At 42.0% G+C, this 20,452-nt stretch overlaps 1 protein-coding gene across 2 annotated transcripts in view; it reads left to right on the forward strand.

The window, feature by feature from the left end:
• LOC125886087 (protein sidekick-1-like) overlaps positions 1-20,452 on the forward strand; it is a 270,398-nt gene that overhangs the window by 90,729 nt on the left and 159,217 nt on the right. For both annotated transcript variants that reach the window (XM_049572031.1, XM_049572032.1), the window contains exons 2-4: positions 3,892-4,048; positions 6,496-6,602; positions 8,731-8,878. In XM_049572031.1, coding sequence (XP_049427988.1) covers positions 3,892-4,048; positions 6,496-6,602; positions 8,731-8,878 — 412 coding nt within the window. The remainder of the gene's footprint in view (positions 1-3,891; positions 4,049-6,495; positions 6,603-8,730; positions 8,879-20,452) is intronic.

Raw genomic sequence — 20,452 nt, forward strand, 5'->3', positions numbered from 1 at the left:
GTAAAAGTGCAGAGAGACAGAGAGGAGAGGAGAGAGGGCGGGCATCATCGTGGACTATCAGCCCTGGAGCAGTGACCCTGCTCCTCTTCTCCTCCTGTCCTTTCATCCTCCTCTCCTCCCTCTCCCCTCTATCACAGCACTCATCTCCCTGGCAAATTGAATTCCTTCCCCAGAATCTGCCTAAGCAGCTTCATGAGACCGGCCCAGGAGTGGGGTTGCGCACATGATGCGGCAGGAGAAGAGTGTGTGTTGGCGTGCACGTGTGCCTCTTGACTCTCCTGTCACATTTGGAGGCCAATCTCTCTGTTTGGCAACATTCCTCCCGTAGAGACAAAAAGCAGAGACCTTGAGCTGCCACACACTTTGACAGAAATGGACTGAGGGGCAACAAGAGACAGCGGGGGAGGGGAGAGGGGAGGTGGTCTTGATAGACAGACAGGTGGTTGGTTGGTACAGCTTGTGAGGAAGACAGACAGGTTAGGAACAGGGAAGACTGTGAGGGAGACAGAGTGGCCTGCTGACATTGAGTGACAGAGAGACAGACAGCGGGGGAAGAGGCGGGGAGACACACAACATCGGCGAGTGAAACAGGCTGTTAGCTGACCTTGCTCCTCTTCAGATGTGGTGTTCTCTATCTCTATCTGTACTTCCTAATGGACTCCCTTTAAAGTACATGAAGGGTTTAAACAGCCATGAGGAGTGGAGTGGGGGGCGGGGGCAGTGCGCAGCTGTGCAGGGTATGAAGTATGAAGAAAGTGGTAGATAAGTGGAACGGATGGAGGCAGGTGCAAAATGTCCACATCTTTCTATTTGTACAGTATGTTCGCGCGCCAGCCTTTCTAATTGAGGGTCACATTTGGTAAGCTGTAAAGGCTGCATCTCTGCTGCTCTCTCTCACACACACACACACACACACACACACACACACACACACACACACACACACACACACACACACACACACAGGCAGGCAGGCAGCGGTGAGTTATGGTGCTGGTCAGCAGTATGACATTGGAGTCTGCATTGCCAGCCATCGTCTGTAGAAACGGAATATTCCAAATAAATCCTTACACTCACATGCACGCTCGCACACCGTTTCTCTCTCTCTCTCTCACACACACACACACACACACACACACACACACACACACAGTCCCATATAAATCTATCGTATATGGAACACTTCCCTCTTGTGCACGAAGCAGGCAGCTATCAATCTAAAAGAGAGGGAGGGCGAGGGTGAAACAGTGGAAAGTGGAGAAAGAGAAAGGGAGAATAAAGGTGGCCCTGAAACATCCACTGGGAATAAGGAATAAGGAAGGAACCAGGGAGGAAGTGAGAGCGCTGGAGGAGAGACAGAACTGAGAACGTTGAAACGACAGGGAGGAGAGAAGATTGAGTTGACAGGGAAAAGGAGAGGGAGAAACAGAGAATGTAAAACTCTGCCTTAGAGTTATGGACCTGTCCATACGTACTGTAGCAAGCAGATAAGCCTGCCCCCTCTAACCCAGCTTGTGTGTGTATGTGTGTGTAAATGGTTGATGGCATGAATAAATCTTTTTGTCTACAACCCCCCACCCCCACCATACATCCCACACCAGGATGCAGATTTTGGTTTAGTGGATCCAGGCCTCAACACATGCTGACAGGCCTTACAGCTAGTTTCAGTGGACAGACTCTTTAGCCTTGATGCCTCTATGCTGTGTGCTGGTGAGCCAGGTTTGAACACCTGAGCCAAGAGTTGAGCCAAGACTGGATGGCATTGTTTAGACAGCAGCTGCAGCCCAACCATTCAGCAAATGCACCTTGCAAGACAGGGCCAGTGATTCAACAGCCTTATCAAAAGACGTGATGTTGGTACTGTAGTCACTGTCACTGTACATTATTGTACAGTCTCTGTGCTTGGATACTTGATAGTCCAGCAGCATGTTAGTGATAATACACAATGTCTTGACAGAGGAACATAACAGATGCGGAGAAAGTGAAGAACCATTGTTGATAACAGTAAAAGGTTGTGTATCAGCTGAGTCCAGGCTCCTTTACATGACATAAGCTTGAGTGAGTGTGACTACCTCTGTTTGACTGATCAATTTCACATCACATCTAACAAAAGGATGTCCAAACTTGTTATACGTGTGGGTTCAAAGTGACTGTGAACCACGGTTTGACCTTTCTCTTCATACAAAGCCTTAAAGCCCTGCTCCTGTCAGTGTTGTTAGGTTAACATTCTTGCTCAAACGGAGAACAAGGCTGAACATTTTTATGTGGCCATAATCCATAACCATGGTGACCAGATGTGGCTCTAGCATGTCAAAGTGATAATATGGATATTAACATGGATAGCAGAAGCGGTCACTCCAACATGATTAATGAGGAGAGGGATTTTTCTCTAGCTCCTTCACCTGAAGGAAATATGTATGAATATGAATCTAACTGGAATTCAGTCACTTCTGAAATGACGACTGCTTAGCTTGACTATTCAAATATTAGCTGATAAGGGCAACTAGTTTATTCGCTACTTTCTGTAGGGCCAACAACAAGATAATGAAATACCCTTATTTTAAATAAATGTTTCCTGCTTCATGAGAGCTTCCACTTGGGGATTTTGATCAACCTGCCGGCAGCATCAGTTGGCGGTTGCTTAGTAACTTTATCCCTTACACAGCCGACTGTAGTCTGTAGGTGTTAACTTACCAATATTACAAAAACTCTGTGAAACATATGAAGTTTCACAGCCCTGTGCTCGGTCCAAAAACTGAAGAAACCATCCCACACAATCCCAGAAAAAATGCTCACCGTCTTGTTTTGCCTGTGACTCACACAACGCTACGCTGTATATGCACCGCAGGTGTAGACAAAAGGATACATCAACATCCACTGTGTTTTCAGTGTAGCCAAAATACAAGATACATTTACAAGCTAGCTCACAAGGATATGTATTGGTATTGCTGCTCAGATGCAAAGAGCCATGACAGCACACCTGCACATGCTTGGAAGATGACGTATGACCTATTTCACCTTCACTTTTAAACTTTGAGCACAGCATCAACATTGTCAAGAAACAACTCAAAAAAAGAAACAACATAAAGATGCCAAAATACAGTGGAGTGAAGCTTTAGGTGCAGTATATGCTGGCATGTGATACAACCCAACCCAACACAACACAACGCACAGCATATTAAAAGCAGTATCTAAAATTGTGATAGCATCAAACCTAGCATTCCTTTGACAGTCAGTTTTAATTACTGCTGTTTTAAACACCAGAAGCTATGTTTAATATCATATCCATCAAAGAATGAGCGTTTAGAGCATATACAATACATCTGTCTTCTTTGTTCATAACAGGAAGATTTTAGGACATTTCACAGGAGATTTTTGCAAAGGGAAACTTTACATCTAAGTATTTGTCTGTAGGTCTAATGACTAAAGTAAGAATGGTAAAGAAATGCTTTGACAGACCTCACTAATGGAGAGGGGGATGCCCGGAGAAAGTCTTGGTAAATCCTGTTAGATAAGTCTCAGCAGGTTGTATCTACACTCAGTCTGTCTCTCTTACACACACACATACACACATCCTGTTTCGGTTACTCTTTACTAATGATGGTATAAATCAGAGCGACTGTACGAAGGAGCAAAGGTTAGAGTTTTGGCTGATAAGAGTGGAGAAGAAGTACACATGAATGAATACAGTAGCAGATAGTCAACATTTTTACTGAATGTGTAGATTCCAGTCTGAACCTATAAAATCAAGGGACATTGGTGTGTCAGTGTTTTGTTTAACCCAGTCTTTGGGCAAAAGACAGGGTACAAATGGATTTTTTTTTTTTTTTGCCAAAACAAATATATTTTACTTTCTTCATATTTCCCTTCCTGTGTCTCTCTGTCCATCAGAGGTTGCTCCCTACCTGCGAGGGGGTGGATTGGGGCAGCAGGTGGTGTTGGAGGGAAACAGACTGGTGCTGACCTGCCTGGCTGGAGGCAGCTGGCCTCTGCAGTACCGCTGGATGCTCAACAACAGCAACGTCACCGACTGGACGCCACAGTACAGGTCAGTTATCACCAACTGGATGGTTATGTGTCTGGCTTTCAGTCATGGATCTATCTCTCAGTTGTCTCTAAGTGTATGCCTGTCTGTCTGTCTGTCTATCTGACAACCTTGCTTTTATCGCTACTGCCTTCTTTCTGAGAATATCTTCAAAGACTCTTCTGTTCTTCTGTGTGATCAGTCATGCCCATGGCATGGAAAAAAAGCAAAAGAGCTGTGGCCGTAAGTGATGGAGTGTGTTTCGAGAAGGTCAGAACATTTAGACAGTGGGGCCAAAGTGAGATTAATAATTACATTAGCTCCATAAATATGTATATGGTCTTGGGAAAGAATAGGAGAACCAATCAATACATCTGAGCGTCTGTCTCTGCTTCTCTCACTGTACCTCTTCTTCTTCGTCTTCTTGTCCTCCTCCGTCTCTGCTCCTCTCCCCGTCTGTCCCTATGTGTGTTGGTTGGTAAGAGCTAAGCAATCCCTCTCAGCAAAACTGCAGCTGTGAAACAAAATTGTTTTTCACATCATTCAGAAATAGAGGGAATCTTGGGAATGCGTACACACTGAGGGAGGGAGAGGTTGAGCCAGCATTTTGTAGGCAGTCTTTGTTCGAGCCAGGAGGCGTTGTGTAGCTCTGGACTGCTCTCAGCGATCTGGCTAGTTTAGTTTGGTGAGGCCAGGGCTATGCTGAATTGGCAGGGTGCAGTGAGTGTGAGAGTGTGTGTTTGTGTGAGAAAGAGTGTGTGTGTGTGACCATCTGGAGTTGTAGGCCCTAATTTTACAACCTCAACATTATTTACATTTATCTTTACTGTTAGTTTAATGTAGGCTGGCAGAGCGGATTGTCCACTCATCAAAGTGTTCTTGAGCAAGGCACAAATAACCCTTATTGGTCCCAGAGGTTAGGCTGGTGCGTTGTGTGGTACAGTGTGTGTGACTATGTGTCTCTCTGTGTGTGAATGTTATACATATTGTAAAGAAATCTGAATAAAAGTGCTATTTAAATGCATTCTGTTCCATTTTCACATATTGAAAATAAATCTGGCCTGCACAGAATCACACACTTTGTTCCCTTTCAACGCCTTCTCTTTAGAATATAGTCTGATTTATTTTATTTTCAATTACCCCTCATGCTGTTTAATGTACTGGACAGTGAAGAATTCAGATGAGCAATGCTGTAAGTGAAAATGATTTACATTAATGGAAACGACAGTTAGGTTTCCTTCTTCAGCGTCAGTTCAGCTACAGTAGCCTCGCCCTTTTTACACACTGTTTTACACATAGTGAGTCGCCATAAAATAATCAGAAGGAACTGTAGACTTACAAAAGAAAAGAGAATGTTGGTGATCTTGGTTGCTAACAGTTTGGCTGACAAATAGAGTTACTTTTCACGGACTGCTTTTTCGAGGGTTTGGTCAATTTTTGCAGAAGCTGTCTTTATTGAAAAACCTGATTGAAATTGTTCTGATCTTAAATCACTCGGGGAATTTGACTTCACACGCAGGGCTAAGACTGTGTCGGAGAAATTTACTGAGAAATTATTTTATTGATTGGGACCTGTCAACATTGAAGTTTGTGTTTAGCGAGAAATAGAAAGGAAAACTTGTTGGGATTTCACAAAATGCAGTGACAGCCCCTCTGCACACGCCTATTAGAGGACGTAATGGAACACGGACGGAGAGAGAGATGCAGTGTCCAATATCAAAATCTGTTTCAGGATGAGAGCTGCTGTGTAATGTGTCATTCCTAATTCAAATGGACTTGCGTGTGTGAGTCTTTGATGTACACGTGTGTGTATTAGTGTGTATGTGTGTGTGGGTTTGTGTATGTTGGCAGCATACACTGACAGCCTGGGAGTTAAATACTTGGCTGTCCTGGTATTCATAATGAGCCCCAAAGCGATGTCCAGTTTTACTGTGTCTATCCGGTTTGTGTGTAATAAATGTGTGTGTGTGTGTGTGTGTGTGTGTGTGTGTGTGTGTGTGTGTGTGTCTGTGCTTGTGTGTATATGCATTTGTGTGTTTGTCCAGCATGGCACCAACCTAGATCCTATGCCAAGCTTCCCATTAGTGAAGCACAGTCCATTAAAACCCCATTAACAACCCCTCTCAGTAAAAAAAGAAAAAACAAACAAAAAAAAAAGTCAAACATTCTCATACACACACACACACACACACACATACTGTATATATACGCACCACTCCGCCTTCCCGTATGTTATCGGGGAACCTTGACAACCTTAGGCTGAATCCATTCTCCGATCAAGGTCATGAAAGAGAATTACACAAGTGCGTACATATGGACAAACAGACCTCCACCTTCTTTCCCCTCTGTCTCTTTGATGTCCAAATATCACTCCCAATGTTGCCTTTCCCCTCCTAATACTGTCTGTTTACAGCTCAGAGGTATAAAAACACACCCTCATCCATGTTCTCTATGTGTCCGTCCATCTTTAGGTTGTCTGTCCCGTCTCTGAAGAGGACTGATGCTGGCCTGTATCAGTGTATGGTGAGAAACAGGATGGGAGCTGTCATACACAGGAGAACAGAGGTGCAGGTGGCCTGTGAGTACACACCTGTTTCATACCATTATGATAACACACCAATAAAGGAATTTTTTAATGACTAAGGATGCAGCCTCTTTCTCAAAGTCCAGCTGAAATCACAGTCCCTTTTTGCAATAAGAAATAGTATCAAAGCAAATTTATTTTTAATATTTTATTATTATGGGAAGAGAAGGAATTAAAAAGTCTTTGCCAATATATCAGACATTTTTCTGTTCCCTCTAAACATGCACTTTAATTTCAGTTGGACTTTAATATTTTAATGTAATATGTGGAAAGCTTTTACCCAAAAAGTAAACAGAAAGGACTTTTTTTTTTTTTAAAGACTAATGGCCCGGTCACACCAGCATTTAAAATGATGAAATCAGTTAATTTAATTGATGCGCTAGATCAGTTTAATTGCTCGCGGGGGCAAAATAAATTGTGTGAACTTCGACACACAAATTTGCACTGTTGATAGCAAGCTGTCTTGACAGTGCTGACCAATTCACGAAGCTATTGTTGCCGTGGCTCAGAGACCTCCTTTGAATAAACTGTCAGAACATAGAGTCTGTTTACACGTGGTATTAACATGCATCCAGGGTGAGCAGATCACACATGGACAGCTCTATGACTGTACGTTCACACCTGGTATTTGAATGTCAGAAACATGTTAAACAGAGTAGAGAGGTAGAGAGCAGGGCAAGGAGGGGCTGTGCGAAAAATTATGTACATGCCCATTTGCATAAAGAGCGGGGAAATGAGATATGATCACAAGTAGTCACTTGAAAGGCTTGTGGTGATGCATTCTAATGCCAGGTGTAAACAGACAGACATGGGCCGCCTCTGAATGGGATCTAAGTGATTGGATCTCAAGATGCATGGAGGACACATCGGATGCATTCACGCCTGTAGTAAGAGCTGTCCACTTTTGATTCAGTCACCCAAGACACATGTTAATACCTGTTGTAAACAGGACGTTACTGTCATGCTAATGACTAGGGCTGGGTTTCCTGATTTCCTGAATTGATTCGATTTTGATTCACAAGGTCCCAATTCAATTCGATTTCTGATTCGAGTCGATTTCCGATTCAATCTGATTCGATTGGGGATACTTCAGTTACAGTACAAATTTTTACTAGTGTGTGAAAGAGATTCTCAGAGAACTAATACTGTGAATTTGACAAGGAATTATTTTAAAAAAAAGAATAAATTGAGAATGGGATTAAAACTGAATATTTTATAACTAAATGTTGTTTCTAGAGCAGCAAAGTCATTATATAAACTCAATATCTCACAGAAAACAAATCTGAAATGTCAGTAAACTTATTCCTTGCATCACAATACTGAGTAAAGTTTAGAAAGAGTAAGGAACAGAGACATCAATCAGTCCTCCTGTCCGTTTAAACTTTATCCTTGTGGAGGTTTTATTGCACTTACTGTTAAAAGTATCGCTGTCGTCGGCTCAAGTTATCTTCACTTCTCTGTTTCCACCATGGCATCTCAACTCTGTATCTGTATGTGTCAGCCCCAATGCACAGACAGCAGGAGGAGAGGCCGCAGCGGTACAGTAATAAATTACACCAACATGTAAAACAGTAAGCTAACAGTTACAGATATTCAGATATATTATCGATATTTGTTATTCAAATGCAGCTCGATTTGAATCGGATGATTGATTATTGTAATCCGGCCCAAAACAGTTTTTTGTACCAGGCTGTAAACATGTTTATTTCTGCATTTAAACATGGGGGTCTAGGGGGATTGACTCTGTTTTGGAGCCAGCCAAGTGGCCATTAGAGGAACTGCAGTTTTTGTCACTTCTGCATTGGCTTTACTTTTTAGCCCGGAGGTTTGCTGCGTGGTGCCAACATGTTCCTGGCTGGCTCACATGTTAGAGGTTAGCTCGCCAGCCATAGTAGTTTACCAACTTATCCTATGATTAAATTCACTACGTCCCCACGCCTCTACAAACACATATTTCCTAAAGCCACGCAGATGAATTTTGATGTGCCACTTTCTGGTGTGGCCGGGCCTTAATGCTGCTTTTTTCCCAGTGATTTAATTGCATTCATTTAATTTCTGGCTGAATTTGATTCTATACATCGGTACTGATGCTCATGTTCTTCATACCTGTTTGCTCCTCCAGTCATGGGGAACTTTTCAGCTGAAGATCAGAGAAAGACGGTGACCCAGGGCCGAGCAGCCATCATCAGCCAGCCTCCCCTTGCCTCTTTTCCCCGACCTGTAGTCACATGGTATAAAGACGGGCACAAGATAATCCCCAACAACCAAATGTAGGTGTCTCTTTCATTCTCTGTCTCTGTGTCTGTCTCTGCGGACACACTGGTATATGTGTGTGTGACAAAATACCGCTTGAGATAAAATTTAAATTTTACAGTTCTTATCCCTCAGTGGTATATTAATTAGCATGCAGTAGAGGCACAGAAGTTCTTTCTAAATCCTTGCACACCAATTGTTATGAATAATAAGCCATTTAGATAACTGACCCTTTTCATTAGACATCTGTACAAAAGACTTAGGACATTATCAAGAGAAGATAAAATGGATTTTTCAATGAATCAAATCATTTTCTCTTGTCTAATCTACAAGGTTATTAAGTAATTTTAGGTGCAGGGGAGATGTTCTTTTATATTAATTGCACAGCAGAGATATGAGGGTCCCTGGATGTGTTGTGTAAGCTGTATTTCACAGTCTTTTGTTTAATGCTGTTGTCTGGCTCCTTTTGAAATGCCTGTAATTTGCATATTATTCAGTAGCTGCTACAACTATCCTGTCAGTGTCATTATTTTGAAAAATGTCCATACAGTGTATTAATAATGTAATTATTCAGACAGAGTGGGGACGTGTAGGTTTGTTGTGAAAGGTTTTTCAGAGTAATGTGCCATAAATTGAGGCAGTATCTTAAATTATTTTAGAATATGTACCTGTTTGAATCTACTCATCAGTGAAAGTAGGTGTTGAGATACAGACCCTCAGTGATTTTATTAGGCTGCTCTCACACTCCAATATAACTAACTCCCCATTAGGAACACTAACTGCTCCCCTGCGTGTTATTGAATGAAATTGTCAGTGGCCTTGCTGTACACGGAAATGGCCAGACAGCAACTTTTTCATTCGTTTAATGACAGTCACCACCTCACAAGTGCTTTTGAGAAAGCTTTGTAGAGTCAGGTTACATTAGCAGGTCTTTTTTTGTATCATTTTTGTTGTTGGTTCAGACCAAGTTTGACTTGCTTTTTAATTTGAATGAACATGGAAAATGTTCTGTTAACTTAATGGGGCTTCATTGAGTGTGGCTTAATGGCAGTGGACTGCAATTATTTTGCTGCACAAGACACAGCCTGTGTTGAAAGCGTTTACTCTCAGAGCATCACCGCTACAGTGCCCCGCACCCCTCACAAATACACCACAAATAAGAGTGCCACTGCCACTACCACTGGCAAGTAGCAGCAAAAAAATGAATGAATAAATAAATAGACTGAAGTCTGAAATGAGGAATCCTAATGCAACAAATAAGCACCTGTCTGTCAATTATTTAATGGCCACTTAACCACATTAAAGTAGGATTGACAGCAGGGCATAAAGACAAGCACAGACAGCCTTTTTTTCCCCCCTCGCTAATCTCATCCAAATACTTTTGTTGGATTCTCAAGAGGTCAATAATAAATCATGTCTAGTGAAAGTCCAGCCTCACAACTGTTGCTTGGAAAGAACTATTTCGTGAGATGTGTTGTTCAACCATGTTGGAAGGCAAAGCTGTTAATAGCAACACTCAGGAGATGGTTTAAAAAGCCAGCGGTCATAGAGGGGAGCAAGACACTGTCATCATTTCAATATGGTGGAGAAAAAAAAATAATGACACACACACGCATGTCTGTCTTTGATGATGGCTGCACCGTAGACATGAAGGGCTCTAGTTTCGCAGACCGGGCAAGGCAGGGGCGCAGTGCACCTGCGCTTTGCCAACTGGGTGTGGCCAGTGGCTGAGAGGGATGTGAACTCATTAGTTTGCAGCTGTGTTAATCAAATCAGGTTGGGTTTCCATTACGCGTGCCAAATGTGCCAAATGGTGCCAATCCCCTGTGATCTGACATCAGATGTGACGGGACAGTCGATAGAGATACATTTATGTGCTGATTGCAGATAGTTGCATTGAATAGTGTTTTTTTGGGTATTTATTGCATTGTTAATGTGCCTGATATTCTGGAAACCTGCCTGTGAGGTTTTGGTGACGTGTGCGCGCTGTCCGCCGGTCAGCCAAACTTCGGCTTACACCGGCTGCGCTCCGCCTGCGCTGACAGTAGACCTGGTTTCAGCTGGCGAGCTTTTAGCGCACCTTCGGTGAAGCCTTTTGGCACGAAACTGTCACTGCGCCAAGCTGGATCTGTCGACACCTCCCCCTGCTGCGCTGCCACACCCATCTCAGCACACCTCGGTCTGCCAAACTATCAAATTGAGCGCGCCTCGGGTTGCGCTACTCGAAACTAGCTCTGCGTGGGGTTCGTCACCCTGTGCCACCCTGTGCCGCGCTGGGAAACTAGAGCCTGAAGTGTCCTTTAAGCGAGGCATCGTCCTTTACAGTTTTGAAGGTAGACTTCTTGGTGCTGTTGACTTGATTAGTCCTTATATAGTTATGGACTAATCACATCTAGAGGTTATCTTAACATGTTAGGAGTCCTAACCAGGAGCGTGTAGAAGAGGCTGCTCTTGTGAGCAGCGAGCTCTGTTTTGATATTACAGTTGCAGTCCTCCACAAAAGGTCATGAGCTGCAAAGGTGTGAAGCTGCAGGGTGTCAGGAGCAGTGCTTCAGAAAACTGGGGTCTCCCCATGAGCGCTCAATCAACTGCCACATTCTCACACACCTGAGTATAATTAGGAAACTCCAGTGGATATGTGCGCACCTCACAGTGACCATACCATATATATACGTATATATAAGCCTAACAGAAATTGAAGGCTTAGCAGGGCCTGTGGATCAATGTTTAAGAACAAACAGAAAGTAGAAAAAAACTGCAGAGTTTGGCAGTAGAGACATGTTCTGGAAGATCCCCATCCATTAAATGAAGATAATGAACGTTGAGTTGAAGCTGGGGTGGCTGCACAGTTTGCACTGTAAGCACTGATGTAACGGTTGCAGCAGCAGGTTAGCAGAGCATTTAAAACACAATTCGATTTGACAGTGAGCAATTGGCTGTCACAGCTTGGCAGGTGCAGTCAGCTTAGAGGTTTGCTCAAATGATCACGACACAGATGACGCGACGGGCTGTGTTGGAGCCAGTATATGTTGTTAATGTTACTACGTTGGCGCCATTTCTCTTTGCCCTTTATCTTAATTAAGTTGAGAAAAAAAACAGATAAACATCCTGCCCAAAAATGCACAATCCATGCATTTTATCATCAAGATAACCCATTAAATTCATGGTTTTCCTTGGCTGTTTACTGCAGACACAGTTCCTGCTGAATACCTGACTGCCTCCACTGAAGTCATAAGAAATTAACACATTTTTATGAAATACAATGTTAGTGACATTCTGGGAATAAAAATGGAGGTGCTGTTTCACACAGCAAAGGCCTTACACTTAATGTTTTATTTAGACCATATACCAATTTTATGCAGAGAGAGGGAGGAATGTCACTTCCAATAATTTGATATAAATCATTCGCCCATCTCAATTAACTCCATGGAGTGTCCAGGATAACCTCTCCACTCCTCGAGTGGATGAGAGAGAGAGAGAAACTGAAATGTAGAGAGATTCAGAAGTAGGTATTTTATAGTTTTCTCTACACCTCAGACAAACATCCAGTGAATTCATCAGGGAGAACATTTCACTCTGATAATCACTGTTCTTGCTTTAACCTTTAGCAGCGGATCATTAGCTCAGGTTTTCTAAATACATTTACTCACAGCTTCAGCTGTTGTACGTTGGTTATCCACAATACACTGTTGAAAGAAAACATTAAAGTGTGTTTGTATTGATGCAGTGGGCCAGATGTCTGCAGGCCCTGGAGGTCTAAAAATGCCTTAAATTCCAATATACCAATATTAAAGCTTAAGTTGGTTATTTGTCTTAAATGTGGACTCATTATATCTCTTTCTCAACATTAACAGAAAATAAGAGTCTGAACTTTACTGATCATGTGAACTAGGGATGCACGTTAATATCAGCATGTCATCGATATTGGCTGAAACTTTCTTGTGAACATGTACAAAACATCAGGTAAATGATACAACACAGGTAACAAAACAACATATCTGAAAGTCTGTATGTATGAAGAATATAAAGGACAAAAATTGAAACAGACAGAAAAACAGAGGATAAAATAAATATATTTGAACCTTTCACAGCTGGGTCATACTGCGTTAATTACCAGAGCAGCGAAGCAGAAAAGATAACTCTGGCATGCTTGTAAATGACGATGAAAGGACCATTAATCACAGATAACATGTCTTAAGTGCTTGTGATTTGGTTACAAACTTTTTGGTGAAAAGGACTGTCAATATGAAGCAAAATGCTCAGTATTCACAATCGCCATAAAGTAACCATACAGCCAAATAGGTTTCTAATTTCAGTGTGTTAAACTATTATGCATAAAATGTACTGAGCAATAAAAACAGCTGGGCCCACAGATGTGTTACTGTTACAGTCTGTTCAAGTCTATGTAGTATGTGCCCTGGAGCTCAGAGGAGTGAATCCGTTCTTAGGACACTGCACCATCCTGACCAGGGTAAATCTGGAGGCCACTGCCTGAACAAGAGGTCCTTCACAGAAAAAAAAAAAAAAAAAAAACAGTTTAAAATCCAAAGTCTGATGTAAAAAACAAACAATGTCCAAGGTTGAGTCCCACAGTGCTCTCTTGAACTGCTGATGTAGACTCAGCAGCTAAGCTGGCTAACGGCTAGTAATCTAAAGTCCACACTAGTTAAAACCTACTAAAGTAGCTAGCTAGATGCTCCACACAGTTCTTCTGACATGGCACTTGTTAAAACGTTTTTTACAGTCATTCACAGTCACTGAACAAAAGCCCCACATCTTGCATGCTCCCGAGCTTACAGTCAGTTCTTGATGGCTCACTATTTACCACTTTGTCCTACTAACTGCTGGCTGCTCTCCTCCATGCTACTGTTTCTCCGGGGTTGCCTGGTCTGACTCTTTCTTCTTCGCCCCTGTGATAGACTGACAGCTTAACAAGCAAATTACCACCCATTCAACTTGAACTCTATTAAGTAAACTCTGTTTTACAAATCTATCAAACCACCAAAAAGGAAAACCCCCATTAGAAAACAAAAGGCTGTGAGTTAGTATTTTCCTTTGAGCTTTTCAAATTTAAGAGAAAACCTTAGTAAAAGCATATAAATTAGACAATGAAATAGTAGTATTACACAACACAAACACAAATACCTGGTCTTAAATCAGGATATTACATCAGAAAATACATGAAAATACATATGAAAATAAAGATAAACTGTGGTACAAGTATACAGTTGAAAAGGTATATTCAGTCAGAGGATTCAGCGAAGAAAGTTGTGCAGTTATTAAATTTTTTGTGTGTGTTTAATATTCTTTTAATTAGACTTTTTGGTGCCAATGAACCCACACCTTAATCAGTAGTTCATTAATGATAACTGATCTTGAGCAAAAGATTGATCTATAAAGTACTAAATTCAAACTATAGAATATAAATTATATTATAAATTTTAAGTCTGAAACATAATTATAATGGTAAAATGGCAAAATGGAATAAACTTAAAAATGGCAGTCTAAAATAATGGATGCTGTAGAAAGTCAGCCATTGATAAACATTTTGAACAAGGTGATATTACTTAATTTCAATATCTAATTATTCTGTGTCATGTCACAAGCAGTAAAAAGTTGACAGTGACCAAAAGAACCTGAGAAACAGTTTTTTGCCCATCGACTCATCAGACATAATTTCTTTATTCCCGTCATGGAGCCGGGTACACACTACGGTGGTGTTGGCAATTTATTTGGGCCGAGCCAACCTGATTGGTGTGCAACTTTGAAGCAGAGAGTTTGTCTAAGATTCGAAGTTTTCGCACCAGTACCTGTATCCATGGAAACAAGATAAAAATGACAGCTGGTTCTGCCACTCGCAGCGTCTGGTTATGGTAATATATTTTGTGACATAGAAGTAATTTGAATGATATTGTTAGACAGATAAAATGTATCCAGAAACATTTCATCCCTTATAATTATATAATGTTTTGTCTGTTTCTGCTCTTCAAAGAACACACACACCTGTATTATGACTACAAGAACTGAATCCCACTACATCATTTTTAAGTAGTAATATAACAACCTCTGTCTCTGCATTGTGAGATGAAACACTCTGATTTGCTTGCAACCCACATACACACTGTGATAAAGATTCATGCATAACACTTCCTTTGAACCCTCACAGAAAAGACTAATTTGCACCTTTCTTCACAGCTCCCCTCTTGTCTTTACAAGACATGTCTCCCTCTCCCCCATCCCCCCCATCTCACCTCACCGCTCCATCTCTCACTCCTGCATTTCTGCCTCTAAATTATTCTTTATATGGCTTTGTTCTCTCCATTGGCTCTCCCTCTCTCTCCCTCTCTGTCTCTTTTACGGTCATTATCATGCTACAGGATATACTGTTACAGAACCCATAAACTTCTGTTCCTGAATAAACTGCTTAACTGCTGTGGTATACACACGTGCACTACACACACACACACACACACACACACACACACACACGATTGGTCTCCCCAGACCAATCTCAGTTGCGTCTACCTGGCTCAAACGTCTCTGTGTGCACTCATGTGTGTCAAAGCGAGTGCAGTGAATATTTGCACGGTTCTGCCTGTGCAACAGTGTGTGTAAAGCTGTGTGTGAAGCGGTGTGTATGCGTTTGTGTTTGTGTGTGAGGTTACGCTGGCTGATCCTGCGGTCCGGTGAGACAGGGCCAGATGGTGCCTGGCGGTTGGCTGTCTTCGTGGTGACCGAGCTGATGATGTTGTTTATGAAGTTTATTGATCCGATATGCATCGCTCCCAGAGTCCCCAGCCCCATCTCGCTGTCTCTCTTCCTGCCTCTCCCACCGCTCTCAATTTATGTCCGCATGCCTTCCCCTAACCCCACTTTGCATATTCCACACACACACAACTTCACTCCCTTTGTGTGTCTGCGCGTTCCCCTACCCATCACTTCAACACACACACACACACACACACATACACACACACACATACAAATCCTGTCTATGTATGAACATTCCCAAACTCCCCAGCCCTCAAAATACTGGCCAGCAAAGAACTTACAAGCTGTCACTTCCCACACACTCTGCTCTTATCTAATGGAGCCCACACTCCCTGCCCCCTCCATTTCCATGCTGGTCTGCCATCACTCTGATTTGCCACCCCTCTCTTTCGCCCCCGCAAAATGTTTTTTCTTTCCCTTCATCCTCACATTTTCACACGGGCTCTGGACTTTAGACATATTGAGTATGTTTTCTTCTTTAATTTTGCTGTCCGGCAGCAGTCAAAACAACTTCGGGACAGTGCTGCCACCTCAGCTGCTGCCGCGGCCGCTGCTGATATATATTTTAGCCGTGACCTGCAGCCCGGATCGAGAAGAGTGAGCTGCTGCTTTTAATTAGCTCTGAGGCCTGTGGCAGATGGACGTGAAATGATTCTCATAGCCAGCAGCTTTAAGAGGACAGCCAGGAGGAGGAGAATTAGAACTCTCCTTTCTTCTTCCATCAGGGACACAGGAAGCCCAGATTGATCAAATAAAGGCAGTGATCTATGCAGAAGCATGGCCGGGCAGACACCGAATATTTCTGTTTCTCGTTGCTGGGGTGTGGAGTGGTCCGGAGATGTCACAGGTGGTCAGTGTCAGGACTCGACCTTATGGGAAATATCTCTCCTCATAGACCTGGCCTAAGTAGCCATATGCTGTGGACATGTGTGTGTGTGTGTGTGTGTGTGTGTGTGTGTGTGTCTGTGTGTGTGGGTGTGTGGGCGTGTGTCTCGACATTCATTCATTCTAATTTGTCAAACACCACTTTAACAGAAGGAACGATTCATTATTTTGCCGCTTTCTATCTCACACACACACACACACACACACACGCAGCAGAGGTCTGAACAGAAGGAACTTTCTCGCTGTCTGAACTTTGCGAGCAGATGTTTTGTGTGTTTGTGTTGGCGAGGAGGTGCACATATATGTGTGTGTGTGTGTGTGTGAGTGTGTATGTGTGTGTGTAAGCCAGACAGCAAGCTCAAGAGAAAAAGAGCATCATTTGGAGGGAGACTCAAAGGATGTGTAGGCTTAGATCCCACCACATGTTGAAATACAACCGGCCATTTGAAAGGTGTTCCATCCACAATGGCCCCGCTGCGGTTCATAATGACTCAGTTTCTCACGGCAGCGAAAGGGGAGGATCAAAGTGACTGAGGCAGAGGTAGAAGAACACATGGCAAAAAAAAAGTTACAGGAAATGAATATGGAGTAAAGAGTTTAATCTCATCGGAATCCATTGTGTCTGGAACTTAATCTCTGGAGCCACCAGAAGCTTAGATACTATATGTGACTTTCTTCTCAATGATATGATTAAGTTACTTTTGGGATAACAAAAACATCCCAGACATGTAGGATTTTAAGACATATGGCTGCACTAAGAGGCGACATGTGCCAAAGTTTTCTCTGCTTACTCATGTATTGTATTCTGCAATCCTGTGTGTCTGTCTTTGTTAAGGATTTTACTTTTACTGCATAAACTGACTTACACTCTGAGGATGGTTTTTAGTCTTATCCTGGTTTGATCTTATTCTAATATTCAGAAACTTGTTTTTTCATATCCCTGATTACATTAATTAATAGTGTTGTAAAAAATACTGATTTACTATATATATCAATTCCAAATTTTTAAACCGTTTCAATACCAGGGTGGCATGGTGGTGCAGTGATTAGCACTGTCGTCTCACAGCAAGAGGATTCTGAGTTCGTACCTGCTAGCTGCTCGCTTTCTGCGTAAGGTTTGCATGTTCCTCTCATGTCAGCCTGGGTTTTCTCCAGGCTCTATGGCTTCCTCCCACAGTCCAAAGGCATTCAGGTTAGGTTAATTGTTGATGCTAAATCGCCAGTAGGTGTGAATGTGGCATGAATGGTTATCAGGAGAGACAGAAGAATGAAGTAAAGATAATATTTAATACAGAATATGAGTGCTGAGGCGTATGAGGCTGATGAATCCGTAAAGACCAAGTGGTGTTGGGGAGGTGGAGGTGGAGGTGGAGATGGAGGTGAAGCGCTACTGCAGAGGAAGAACCATATACAAAATGAGGAGCAGTAAGATGATAGGCTGACAGAGAAGGTGCTATTGGTCGATTGTGAATTAGCTGGTGACTCAACTGACCTACCCAGACAATGACATCTAGAGATAGTGAAGGAACATAGGTGAAAGTAGTGAATGGCAGGATGAGAAAGAAACCATACAGCCTGAGCATGAAAAGTATTGTCTCACTGACTGAACTTTTGCTAGAGCTTCAATTGTCTCTATGTGTCAGCCCTGTCATAGGGTATACCCCACCTCTCACCGAATGATAGCTGAGATAGGCTCCAGTCCTCTCTTGACCCTGAAAAGGATGAGCGGTTACAGATAATGCTTCAACACTAAATTTCTACAGTATTGATACACCTGTACCAGCTGCACTTTCTGGCTCTCTCTTCTCTCCAGCAATGAGTTGACACACACACCACTGCAGTGGCCCCATTGCCCCGCTTCCGTTCACACACTCACAGTGCTGTCTTCTCAACACTTCATCTCACTCGCTCTGGTTGTGTGTAGGCTTTCACAGCACGATTTGAGTTTGTTTTATTCCCAGAGTGTTATGGTCTGCTGAATGTGTGACAGTCTCAGTGGCTTTTTAAGATGTGCACTACCACAAGAATAATGTTTTCAATAATGTAAAGAAGTTTTAATTATTGTCACTGATTGCTGCAGGCATTCTGCCGTTCTCTGCTACCAATCGAGAAAAGCTGTTGTTGTCAAATTTTAGCGTTGTTATATTTATCTTTTAATACATACCACTGTACCCTGAAAACAACTGTCATGTCAAAACGTTGTTAAATTTTCCTTGAGATTATTTTTTCCATTGAGTGGTTTAATTATTATCATGCTGATGTTTGTTCAAGTGCTCTTTTTTCTGAAAAGTTTGGTTTTAATTTGTTTTTTGATGCTATAGAAAAGGGGGTCGACATCATGATTGAGAGCTGTGTGTGCAACAATGGCACTGCCCGCAATTGGTCATTGGATGGGTTAATGGGCAGGAACTCAATACCAGGAAAATCCCTGCTGTGACTTGAAATAATGTGACCAGCGCAAGATGGCAGCAGTTATATCCAAATATTTTGGCCTAATGTTTGTACTGTGGGAGTAATTGGAGACGCGTTGTCCATCTTTATATACAGTCCATGGTTCCTCCCTTCTCTCATATACTATCGACATTAGAAATTCCAGCATCGTTACAACACTAGTCTGTAAAAGGTCATCATATACAAGGGGTGGAGAAAGCTGAATCCAACTCAAATTAAACTTTCTCGGGATACTCAAAGCAGTTGGAAAACTTATTTCACATCAAAGCACTTAAAATTTGCTTTCACAGTGTGGAGTTTGTCGTCAGTCATGGTCTTGCAGTCGTTAAATTATTGTAAAATTTCCTGTATTAGCTAGCCAAACAGCCTCGCTCTTGCAATGCAATCTACTTGATTAATGGACCAAACTTAGCATCCTGCCTTGCGTGCCAAAAAATGCCCATGTGTGTCTTCATTTGCTGTGTAATTTTCTGCCTTCTTTTAAGCCTGTGTATTAATTCCATGTATTAGCTAGACAACTGTCATTTGATGTTATGTTCCTTCAGGGGCCCATGCTGCTGTTCTCTAATTGACAACTCAAATAAGGCTTGTCATGAGTAATTGTGGTTGTTACATTTTGTTGATCTTATAAAATAAAGTGCAACAGGAAATAGCTACTGTACAGAAGCCAAAAAAATCTACCTGACCAAGAAGTTTTGTCTCTTTGTCACTAATGGCAGTAAATGATGTTGACTAAAAGATACACCACTGTGATGTGATATGAAAATTAGTGTTTAGTATTTCACAGTAGGTTTCTACTTTGATTAATTTTTGAGATGAAAATAAAAGACGGGACATAAAGCAACAGGAATTCTTTTGTGACGCCTGCCTGAACTTGATATTTTCCAATTTGCCTCTCCTCCCCTTCACCTATTGCTCTCCTCTTTCTTTTCCCTCTCTCTCTTTCCATCCCTTCCCATAATTGAATTGCTCCTTTGGTCGCCTAATGTGGCGGCAAATAACAGAATGAAAATTCTCGACACTAAACTCTTCCATTTCCACTTCCATATCTAACCTCTCTCTTCATTTCAACGGAAATGTTGCTCTGTCTCTCACTTGTTTGCTTCTTGTTCTCGCCCTCGCTCTCACTTTGTCCTTCTTTCCTGTCAGGTGGTATTAGTTGTTGTTGATCCCCGTTCAAAGGGAGAATGGTAATCCTGGTATTCCTCCACTCTCAACCTTCAGCTCAGGTCTTTAAAGGGAAATGATGAATAGATTTTTAAGATTGTAGCAAAGCTGTGAAAATTGTTGTGGTTTGGTGTTGTTTCTACGTTGGTAAATTCCTCTGGGTTATTAAGATAGGTGTTGTTAAAAATAATTATGAAATAATTGACCTAATTGGCAGCAAAGTCTAAAGTTATATAGTATGTTTAGTATAGAATGTTTTCTTTTGTGTATAATCACCTGAAAATAAGAATTTGCGTGTTTTTGTGACCTTAGAATGA

The sequence above is a fragment of the Epinephelus fuscoguttatus genome, linkage group LG3 (assembly GCF_011397635.1).
Source record: "Epinephelus fuscoguttatus linkage group LG3, E.fuscoguttatus.final_Chr_v1".
NCBI classification, from domain to species: domain Eukaryota; kingdom Metazoa; phylum Chordata; class Actinopteri; order Perciformes; family Serranidae; genus Epinephelus; species Epinephelus fuscoguttatus.